The 12,163-nt window shown below is 35.9% G+C and overlaps 2 protein-coding genes across 2 annotated transcripts in view; both read left to right on the top strand.

Annotated features, from left to right (window-relative positions):
- LOC138697561 (aspartate aminotransferase, cytoplasmic-like) overlaps positions 1 to 5,353 on the top strand; it is a 31,656-nt gene extending 26,303 nt beyond the window's left edge. Inside the window, exons 7-8 of the mRNA XM_069822904.1 lie at positions 2,286 to 2,428; positions 4,091 to 5,353. Of these exons, the coding sequence (XP_069679005.1) occupies positions 2,286 to 2,428; positions 4,091 to 4,233 (286 nt within the window). The 3' untranslated portion in view covers positions 4,234 to 5,353. The remainder of the gene's footprint in view (positions 1 to 2,285; positions 2,429 to 4,090) is intronic.
- A 3,993-nt stretch (positions 5,354 to 9,346) lies between these two features.
- Positions 9,347 to 12,163, top strand: part of LOC138697560 (aspartate aminotransferase, cytoplasmic-like) — a 41,996-nt gene continuing 39,179 nt past the window's right edge. Inside the window, exon 1 of the mRNA XM_069822903.1 lies at positions 9,347 to 9,703. Coding sequence (XP_069679004.1) covers positions 9,683 to 9,703 — 21 coding nt within the window. The 5' untranslated portion in view covers positions 9,347 to 9,682. The remainder of the gene's footprint in view (positions 9,704 to 12,163) is intronic.

The raw sequence follows: 12,163 nt of genomic DNA, 5'->3' as shown, positions 1-12,163 counted from the left end.
AACTCACTTAATAAGTGATTATATATATATATATATATATATATATATATATATATATATATACATAATTAATGAAGACTGTAAGCCAATTGTGAGTAATGGCCGAATGTGTACAATATCGTGTGTTCCAATAAACGTGACTGATACTAAACAATGAAATCTTGTCCTTTACGTCACATTGTACGTACATAGCGAACTTGAACTTCAAATCAGCCTCAAGTGTGCTGATAAAGTGTAGATAGCATATTTCGATAACTGAGAATGTACTAAAATAAAAAATGTTCACTTGTGTGGGATTTATTTCAATGGTATCGGAATCTTAAAACATCAAGTTTCAAGATTAATGTCTCCACTTAAGTATCTGTTTTTATGATATCGTGTGTACCAATAAAAGTGTAGTATGACATCAGCTTGTGATAGTGATTCAGGTGATAAAACCCCAAGGACAAAATGTCTGTGACAGATTGTCGTTAACGCAGATTATATTTTTGGACATACTCCTACGTTACATCACATGGTCAGATTGTTTCGTGTTTCTATGCACTTCTAAAGAATAGATATTGCGTTATTTTTTATTTCTACTGCGATACTAAATCCGACAACACCGCCGTCTCCATTGTTGTCGATTTAGTGACAATGCGAAATTAGCGACTTTGTAGCTGAATCTGACGACTTTTAACTTTTGTTTACGAAAATGTCTTTTAACTTTTATACTGCTTAAATAAAGACAACTTTTTTCAGGACCTTCGAGAAACAACAATAAAACTTTCTCTATTAATAATAAAGAATCTAGCGACTTTTGAACTACTGTTGGCGACTTTACGTATCCTTCAGTTGGCAACACTGACCGTCGCTAACACGTATTACTACTACTACAGTACTACAGCATATTACTCGACCGAGGCGAGTGTAGCCGCGGGCGTAATGTGAACTATCGCGGTGCGGTATTACGAACGCAGGAGCAGTAGCGCCACGGCTCCGGGCTGCAGGACTCCACTGGCCTTGGTCGAGTAATACACATATACGTACATACATACATACATACATAGGCTACATACATACATACATACATACATACATACACACATACATACATACATACACACAATGATACATACATACATACACACATACATACATATATACATACACACATACATACATAAATACATACACACATACATACATACATACATACACACATACATACGCACATACACATACATACATACATACACACATACATACATACACATACATACATACATACATACATACACAATGATACATACATACATACATATATACAGACACACATACATACATAAATACATACACACATACATACGTACGTACATACATACGTACGTACGTACATACATACACACATACATACGCACATACACACATACATACACACATACATACATACATACATGCATACATACATACATACATACATACATACATACATACATACATACATACATCTAGACCAACGATTATCAGCACAGTGCATCCTAGGGCTAGCGTCTCTTACCCGCGGATAAGACATTGCACTATCGTGCATCCGTGGCTGCTGGCGAATATGCTTTCTCCCTTTCTCTTCTGCACGACGGTACATATTCAGATACACTTCTTACCCGTTACCCATTTCAGCTAGTGCTGACGACCACTGATCTAGATTCTAGACAATCCTTGCCAGTGCTCCAGATAGAAAGTTCTTAATGCCGACATCAGTGGCGGTTTCTGACCTAATTGCAGGTTTGCGCAATCGCCACCATTACGAGGCGCGTCCATAAAGTAACTTTCCCACTCGTCCCACAGCTAGCAAACCATATGTTGCGCGAAGCGACTGCGTGTACGTGATAGAGTAATGTCCTGGCATAGCGCATGCGCTAGCGGAACTTCCCGAGTGCTCTCAGTAGCTTCACTGCGTTGGTTGAAGATGGACGCTCCTATTCCAGCTCCCGCCGCGTGTGAAGTGCGATCAGTGATAAAGTTTTTGAATGCACAGGGCATAGCGCCGATTGAAATTGATTGTCAGCTATGCCAGGTCTATGAGCAAGCAGATGGTGCGTTGCTCCACAAGGTCGTCGGTGATGATGGTTGGCCTCCCACTGCGCTCCTCGTCATGCACATTTTGGCGTCCTCCTGAAAATTGTCTACAGCAGCAACGCTGGTGGTGGTAGTGGTGGTGGTGGTGGTGGTTAGTAATAATGTACTTTAGAAATAGGCTAAAAAAATGTTTTACAAAGTATGACTAACTTAATAAATGATTTTAGGTCGGAGTGTATTCGTAAAATGGTGAAACGTATAACAGAAGCTAGGAAAGGCCTCCGAGACCGCTTAGAAAAGCTGGGAACTCCTGGAAAATGGGACCATTTAACAAATCAAAAAGGGATGTTTTCCTTTTCGGGTTTGACAGGTAAGGACAAAAAGATTAGTTAAGCCTACTAAAATAAATAAAGAAAGAGTACATTTAGCATAGTTTATTATATAAGTAGGCTATATTATATACATAAGATCAATTATTACCTCTGATTGAGGTTCTGGCTGATATGTACATCTATTATCAGGCAGTACATCTCACTTGACGATATGTGTCAGAGGAAGAACAATTGCTTGTATGTATTTGAAGTCTGACTAGTATAACATGTAGCTAATGCGAGATGTATGCAATGGAGGGGGAAAGGAACTAGCCACCCTACCCCATTATCTCCTGGCCTATTTGCCTCATAAGTGGTGCCGTGTTAGTATCAGACCTGTCTTCGGACAGTTGACTAAACAACAACAGTATCAATTATTACACTTCTAATTATTATTATTAATCATGTTTCTGACTTTGGGCTTAAGAAGAAAATCTAATATAATATTAAATTTTACTTATTAACCTTAAATATGCGTAATATCAATAGAATAATTTAAATTTAAATACATTTTATTTACAAATATAATGCACAAAAACTTTTAGGGATATAAATAATTGATTAAATGGCGATCTTACTCGTGTTGTGTAAGCATGTGTGGCTTACAGCTGTTTCGGTGCTTCTTCACACCATCCTCAGAGCCTACTAGATCTCGGCGTCATCTCGAACTTCGCTGCCTGTTGTGTAGGTGCGTTCGATTGTTGAAAAGTGTTGAAATGTGGTATCAAATAGTGTGTGTGTTCTGAAATTGATCTGTGTGTTGAGTATTTGATTAGGGTGTGTTTTAGTGTGTCTGTATGTTTCATATTGTTCTAGTGTGTTGAGTTTTTGGTTTTTGGGTTGTATGTGTAGGATTTCCATGTCTGTATTTATGTTATTGTGTGATTAGCATTAGTTATGTCAACCCAAAAACCAAAAACTCAACACACTAGAACAATAAGAAATATAGCCTACAGACACACTAAAACACACCCTGATCAATTCTCAACACGCAGATCAATTTCAGAACACACACACTATTTGACACCACATTTCAACACTTTTCAACAATCGAACGCACCCACACAACAGGCAGCGAAGTTTGAGATGACGCCGAGATCTAGTAGGCTCTGAGGATGGTGTGAAGAAGCACCGAAACAGCTGTAAGCCGCACATGCTTACACAATTAACACGAGTAAGATCGCCATTTAATCAATTATTTATATTCAAGTGTTAAAAGTAGTGTACGAAAGATTCAACATGGATTTAGGGATATGTACACAGGCTATAACAGAAGCAAAATTAAATTAAAATCATAAGAACATTTTCATAAGTAAAACATGGAACTACGAAATTATTTTGAGAAAGAGAATACTGTTTCGACGTCTCCATTTAGTGCTGTAAAACGCAACTAGATTTTTGAGCATCTTTCTTTCTTTCTTTCTTTCTTTCTTTCTTTCTTTCTTTCTTTCTTTCTTTCTTTCTTTCTTTCTTTCTTTCTTTCTTTCTTTCTTTCTTTCTTTCTTTCGTTCTTTCTTTCTTTCTTCTTTTTTTGTTTGGTTGATTAGTTTTTCCTTCTTTCATTTCCTTTTTCTTTATTTCTTTCGTCCTTTTTTCTTTCTTTCGTGTTTTTGGTACTAAAATGCACATTCTGTAGTAATAACATTTATGCATTTTTTCAGCTAAACAAGTGGAGTATTTAGGAAAAAACCATCACATATACATCCTGCCGAATGGAAGGACCAATATGTGTGCTTTTAATGAATACAACCTGGATCGAGTAGCAGCAGGATTTCACGATGCTGTAATAAAATGTCCAAAGTAATGGAAACTACATGTTATCATCCGGTACTAATTTTACAGCCTACGAAGGCCGTCACCTCATTATGCTCCTCTGCATATACGTACACTGGGCTGCAAAAGAAATACAGGTACGAAATTATACCGTTTTCCGAGGACTTTAGCAAACATGGAGATGTGGAAAGCTGTTTTCCTGAATTTAGTTTTTTAAAGACATGTAAATACTACTTTTATAACATGTTCACGTTATTATTTAATATGAATTGATTTTAAATTATTCATATACTTTTATTTTACGACATTAGTAAGAATGCCACATGAAAATAGTAAAATTGCAGTTTATATGGTATTCCACAGCCTTCCTTATTATCCATGGATGCTGCCATTGTTACAATCGATATTTACGGCCAGTTATGTTTCATATTGTATTAACAAAAAATGTATCAATATTATTATAAATATAAAATTTTATTATAAATACAGATACAGAACTGGAAATTGAATCTAATTGAAACATTTAACTACACATTTCTCCTTTGCAATGCCTTCTGTGTATCTCTATTTCTGTTGTTTCGTAAGAAAAATCCTCGTAACACGATAATCAAATAGATAGCGACTTCGACTCGGCATTTCTTTTGCAGCCCAGTGAACCTGGTTATATCGTTATGGAGCAGCAACTTGAGATGATTTTTAATTTCGTAATACCATTCGTTCATTTATAAAACTACTATTACGATAGTCTAGAGCAATCTGTAACTTTACTGTCTGTTAACATGAATCATTTATGATCGAGGGTAAATTGAAAAAAAAAAAAAAAATGTTACGGAAGTTTCAATATTTGACGTCACTTCCTTAGCAACGGCAAAGAGTTATTCACATATCCTGACGTCACTTCCTTAGCATCGGATCAGACCCTTGCATTATAATATATTTGCTAGAGGGATAGCATTTCATTACTTCGTTGCATACATCATCCTGCAAGAAGACATATTCATTAATTATAGTATTAAATATAACTACATGTTACATTGTATTCGTATGCATGCTGGTAGGTATGTTTCATTCAGTATAGTTGTGGTATTTATGCATACATTTTTATGTTATATTAAAACGTATTTAATAAATTTCTTGAGATAATTATCGTATATCTTCAATTTTATTTTTACAATTCTTATTCCTTTCTTAGAACTTACAGCTCGTGATCATTCATCTCCGAAGAATAACTGTGCGTTTGTATAGTATAATAGTACATTACGCAACGAGCCTATAATGGGTAGTAATTAAGACGCAAGTATGATTGTTTATGAAACGAGCGCAAGCGAGTTTCATAATTTTCATACGAGCGTCTTAATTACCATTATAGGCAAGTTTCATACGACTTTTTATGCTCGACCATATTTCTAACTTGAAATTATTTAAAATTAGGTCTTCTTATGGTTATGTGCGAACTGACCTGAATTGTGAGATGTGCGCAGACGCGAAAGTATTGATTTTTTCCGAGGCCGAATGTCATTGACCTTGGCAGAGAATAAGATGAAGATTACTCTGATATAACCTGGAAATTGATTTAGAATTGAAAAACGAGATGACAAATTGAATTTATTTGAATATTATTTACAATTAACGCTAATTATTATAGTAACAGAACATAACCTTCTGCGACAGTATTGGATTTCCAGCCTCCGTGACTTTTCGCTAATTGTCTTTCGATTGCATATCCGAGAATAATCGATATAACGGTACAAAGCTGACTTGTGATTGGCTGAACACCTGAACTTTAATGAATAGGTGTACTTTAATGACATGCATTAAAGGACTGCTACCAGGTGTATAATTACTACATTTCGGCATGGTCGAGCATAAAATTATATTTCCTTTTTTGTGTTGTACTGTATGAATTTATATTAAAATAGAGCATTATTCTTTAATTTGACTCGAATGGTGATGGTATTGTTATCATCCATTTCCACTATGGTTGGAATACGGTAAATTTAATTATTTCACAAACAGACTTACGGGTATTCCACCATGTCCGGGAATTTTACATTTCCAACTTTTCGGAACTGCATGTACAGGTTCCAACATGGGGACAGATAGGTTCGACGTGTTGATAGGACTTGTATGTAGTTCCGAGACAGTGAAGATGAAGTTTCAGGACTACCCAAGTCTAGTTTTGAAAACACGCTCATTTGTCTTCAGTCTTGAAATATCAGCTTTGTTGTAAGCATAACAATATACAGAATTCATTATCCAAGAAGATTATACGCCATTTCTTTCACGAAGGAAGCAGCTTGATTAAGCTACTCGTGGTCAATCACTAAATTTAGGAAGTGTGTTGTGAAGAGCAAAATGTGGTTTGTGCAAAAATTAAGCGCTGAACTGGAGAATTAGCACGGTAGCGTTGAACCGTGTCGTTACGGTTACGACCAAATTTAACTAAATACACAATGTTACCAACATAAGAACATGATTTTGGTCTGTGGTGTCGTTAGAAGGAGAAATTTGTTTCTTTTTCTCTCTACCTCCTTCGTTCTGAACATTACTGAGAGATAGCACCACTGTTATCCTCATCTATTTCAATGATTTTTCCCTGAACCACCAATTTGTTTGGACGACATTTCTACATAGAAGATTAAGACAGATATTACAAGCTATCTCCAATTACTAACAGTAGGGTAATCAAAATTGTTTCCATTTTATCTCGAACTAAAATCTCTCTTTTGTTTCATCACGGCCGAATGGGTTTAACTCTTCGGTATCGATGTTTCTAGTCGGTCATGGCACTTATGACTGTTTTTGTTTCGTGATATTGATAAACAATAATATAATTAAAGAGGTGAATAATTTTATAGCCCCTAAAAGTTTTTTTTTTTTTTTTTTTTTTTTTTTTCGTAAAAGGCTAGTTATTTTCTCTAGGCCACAAATAAAACTGCAGCGCGGTCATAATTACGTACTTAACGCTTTGGTGAACATTAACTGTAAATTTGCTTTCTGTTATTTAAATGATATTCCGTGAAACACATCCTTTTTTTTTCTTTATTTCATTGTCATAACCTACTTTAACATCTTATTACATATGCATTTTCTTTTGATGCATTCAAAACATCGTCGTTGTACTGCATAAACCTTGCACTTGACTAATGGAGTGATTTATTTAAGAATATAGTCGCGAATTTTACTACCACCATTTCGATTGTCTTTTGTTTGACACGGCTTGTTACAGCCCGGTGACTAGTGGCCAGTGAGTAACATCGACTATCGACATTGCTCTACCGTGCGTATTATCCAGTTGTTACAAATTTGCGCATGGGCGATATGTAAGACCAACAGTGACAAAGCTCTTAAGGAGACATTTAAGGCTTATTCTACGCCAAAAAAAAAATTGAGTTATTATACCTACTAACATTAGGCCTATAAGTTCGTAATAATGATGCACCTATCGTAACACTTGGTTTAACTCGATCCTTCCACATAATAAGTCCACTGTTGGCAGTCATTCCAGGATCCGAGAGTTCAGTGTGAGGTGAGGCTTGTGGTCACAAGCCTCTAAAGGCATGGCTACGATCTTGACTCGTAAGCTTGAGGGAGAACCAGAGAGGCGGTATCGATTCGCTACATCTCCGTGCTAAACGAGGCTAGCCTTATAGGCTACTGTCACCATATATGTCGCGCTATATTAGTGTACTATGAATTTATTTTTATTTTATTGGGTTATTTTACGACGCTGTATCAACATCTAGGTTATTTAGTGTCTGAATGAAATGAAGGTGATAATGCCGGTGAAATGAGTCCTGGGTCCAGCACCGAAAGTTACCCAGCATTTGCTCGTATTGGGTTGAGGGAAAACCCCGAGAAAAACCTCAACCAGGTAACTTGTCCCGACCGGGATTCGAACCCGGGCCACCTGGTTTCGCGGCCGGACGCGCTGACCGTTACTCCACAGGTGTGGACTGTAGTATGAATGGGCTGCGTTGTTGAGCGTTATTAATCAAAAGTACATGTGTGTATGTTTGTCACAAAATATTTTGTTAGAAAAGCCGAGAAACATCTGCTGTATAAAAAGATATAAGGTAAGTAGATTTTTTCAGCCTACCCAGTATTTAGGCCTACACCTTCGCTTCGCCATTGAAGACCAACGGAGGGCGTTCGTGTGAATTTTCACGGCGTGCATTTAGTTCTTTCACTTGTATGCATTGTTATAAAGATTGCCAAACTTCTAGGCTCTTTTGACTTTCTTGTCTCGCTGAAGTCAGTTAACGACAAAAATCTATTGCAGCACTTAAAACACGAACTAAACTACGTAGTCAACCGATGTTGCACATAAACAGAGTTTTTGAGAGTCAGTTACAGTACAGTCTAGTATATACAGTCACGAAGCTCAATACGTAGTAAATATGCATACATAGATAGTTGCTAACCACTAGGATCGCTAATATCGCCTCATTACAGACAATGCGAAATAGTACCGGCACAGTCTATTGTTTCTAGCACCCTCACAACTCAAGTTTCGTGACTGTATATAGTAGGCTGTGGTTGGCGAGTGAAGTTGAACGACGCTCAGGGTTTCAACTGAATCCTCTGTGGGAAAGTGATTTTTTTTTTTCGGAGATAGAAAATGGAGTGTAGTGTTTAGTTTGTGAAAAGTTATTACCACTCAGAAAACTCAATTTAGAGCGCCATTATAAAACATTCCTTATTATTCAGTATGGAGTTATCGTAGGATTACATCGTGAGGCCCTTTGAACGAACTTTATAATGATAAACTTGCGTGACTTATTTCACTTTGTTTGTACCATCGAAGCAACTCGCTCATCCTCACGTATTATGCTACCTCGATAACCAGTTCCTTGTGCATGAAATACGTACGCACTTTCACTCTCGCGCAGCAAGTAATGTAGATTTCTACAATGAATAACGAATAAGCAGCTATATTACAACTGGAATTTACGTTAGAATTTCAGAAGCATTCAATTTTTTATTACTGAATGTTATCAGAATATGCTATGACGCCACACGAACGAAATGGCATTCTCGAGTCTTACAATAGGATTCTTTTTCTGATTTTACTTGCATTTTGATGAGGAACGATACAACTTTCTTAATTTTCAGAAAACGAAGGTCATGCACATGGGCGGGCTACTGTCTCTCAATGAGAGATGACGTCACTACTTTGATTCACCCCACACCAGTCCGCTCGGTGGGGGAAGGTAGGATTCAATCACAAACACTGCTTATGATACATCTGTGGTGTTCGCGGAGAGTTGGATGACAGGGAACTCCAAATAAAACCTCTCTAATCTTCGCTATAAAAGTGACTTTTTCGTCTGGAAATTACCACCATAAGGAATGGGAAGACGAATACTGTTGTGCACTTCGTGAGGAAAAGATTAATTGTTTAATTTGTGAAAAAAGTAGTAATTATATTTCTCATTTCAATGTAAAGAAGCATTTCACTTCTCGTCACACAGGAAAATATGGCACACATGACATTTCAGGTAATTATAGTTTAAATTTTGTTTACGTTATTGTCCTATTGACGTCCACATTTATTATTTTGTGACCTCTATTCATTCTTTATTTAAATAGAAACTGCACGTCTCCAACTCCTAACAGAACTAAAAGGTACAAATAAACCTGAGACAAGCTTCGTTCAGCAAAAGGTACAGAGTGCAGTTCGAGCTAGTTTCAGTTTTGCGATTGTTTTCATTGGATTTAAAATCAGATATTAATACACTAATTCAGAGGAAGAGATGTCAGAAGTCTTCGGGATCATTCCCATGTACGGGTACACGTAGTAAAAGTGTAAATTAATTGAGTTGCAAAACTGTTGTAAACTGAGTAAGATAATAATAATAATAATAATAATTTATTTAACCTGGCAGAGTTAAGGCCATACGGCCTTCTCTAACACTCAACCAGGAGTAAAACTGCGTTACAAGAAACACTACAAATTTACAAAGTACACTACAATTTTACACACAAAACTGAATAAGATAATAATAATAAAATGTAAACAACAAGTAAGTAGAAATCAGACATAATATATAACATACAGAAAGAAAGAAAAAAGCATAATAAAATGTGAACAGCAGGTCAAAATAAATGAGACATACAAAGTATAAAAAATAAGACAATTATTGATAATAATAATAATAATAATAATAATAATAATAAATAAGAATAGTATAGGTTCGTAATGTTTATTTATACGTCATTATTTTTGGTTTCCTGTGAAGATTGATATTCAACTTTCAAATTAATGTATGGAACAATGATTATATTTTGTAAATTCATACACTAACATTACAAATGATGAGTGACTGACGGTAAAGTGATGTTTACACACGTTTGTACAATGTTTCTTACAATAGAATAGGAGTGGTAAGCACAATAAGCCTCAGGCTGCAGTATAAACCTTCGGGTCCCTCCATACAAAGAAAGAAAAAACAATAGAAATAGATAATTAGTTACGTAGCATTATGTTAAACTCAGTATTATGTTTAAAAGACGTCCGCCACTGATGCAACGGAGAAAGTGGAATCAAAACGGGTTACCTTACTCTATTCGATAGCGCATGAAACAGGTTAACATGGGGTGAGGGATAAACAAACCACCGCTCCATGATCAGTCGCCCACATAGGTCTATTATGTTCATGCATGTTCATAATTAGTGGTAACTTCGGTTTCTACAAAGTATAGAAATGATCCTAGCGGGAATTCTTAGAAATAAAGCGAACTTGCTATTTTTGATGGAAATCTCAATATTTCCTGGCCTTATGTAAGTACATAGGTTATGGAGCTATGTTTCACGCAATGTAACTAAATGATTTTACAATAACAACATGAAGGCAACGCGAAAAAAAATGTATATCAATGATTCGACTGAAATAATCGATTAGTAATTAATTCCTGCGACCATTTTCAAGATGCACAGATCGTGCTCCGATTGCGTTATTATAATCCGTTTTTTCACGATGGTCATTGTTGTGCAGTTCACTAGCTCTGATATGTCACCATTTTGATGACTGATGGTTTGAAATTGTATTAATTTTCAGCAAAGTAAATGTATTCAAGATTCGAATACGTAAAAATCGGACCTCCAGTGGAAGTGTACACACTAAACAAGACATTTATAAAAGACAAGCATGCAAATAAAGTGGACTTGGCTGTTGGCTGTAACTATAACATTGTGCATGATCTTATTTTAGTTACTATATTTTACTTACCCAGAATATTCAGTTAACAATCCTAGTACAGTCGCTTCAGTAGTATGTGTGTAAAGTAAACAGGGAAGTTTAAATGCAAGGAAAAATACAACAATTGAGTTTATGTTGCAGAATTGTATATTACTACTACTACTACTACTACTACTACCACTACTATTACTACTACTACTATTACTACTACTACTATTACTACTACTACTACTACTACTACTACTACCACCACTACTACTACTACTATTACTACTACTACTATTACTACTACTACTATTACTACTACTACTACTACTACTACTACTACTACCACCACTACTACTACTATTATTACTACTACTACTACTATTACTACTACTATTACTACTACTACTACCACTACTACTACTACTACTATTGCTACTACTATTACTACTACTATTACTACTACTACTATTACTACTACTATTACTACTACTACTATTACTACTATTACTACTACTACTACTACTACTACTACCACTACCACTACTGCTACTACCACTACTACTACTACTACTATTACTACTACTACTACTACTACTATTACTACTACTACTACTACTACCACCACTACCACTACTGCTACTACTGCTACTACCACTACTACTACTACTACTACTACTACTACTACTACTATTACTACTACTACTACTACTACTACTACTACCACCACTACCACTACTGCTACTACTGCTACTACCACTACTATTACTACTA

This window comes from Periplaneta americana, chromosome 4 (assembly GCF_040183065.1).
Source record: "Periplaneta americana isolate PAMFEO1 chromosome 4, P.americana_PAMFEO1_priV1, whole genome shotgun sequence".
Classification (NCBI taxonomy): Eukaryota; Metazoa; Arthropoda; class Insecta; order Blattodea; family Blattidae; genus Periplaneta; species Periplaneta americana.
This window is presented reverse-complemented; position numbering and strand designations above follow the sequence as displayed.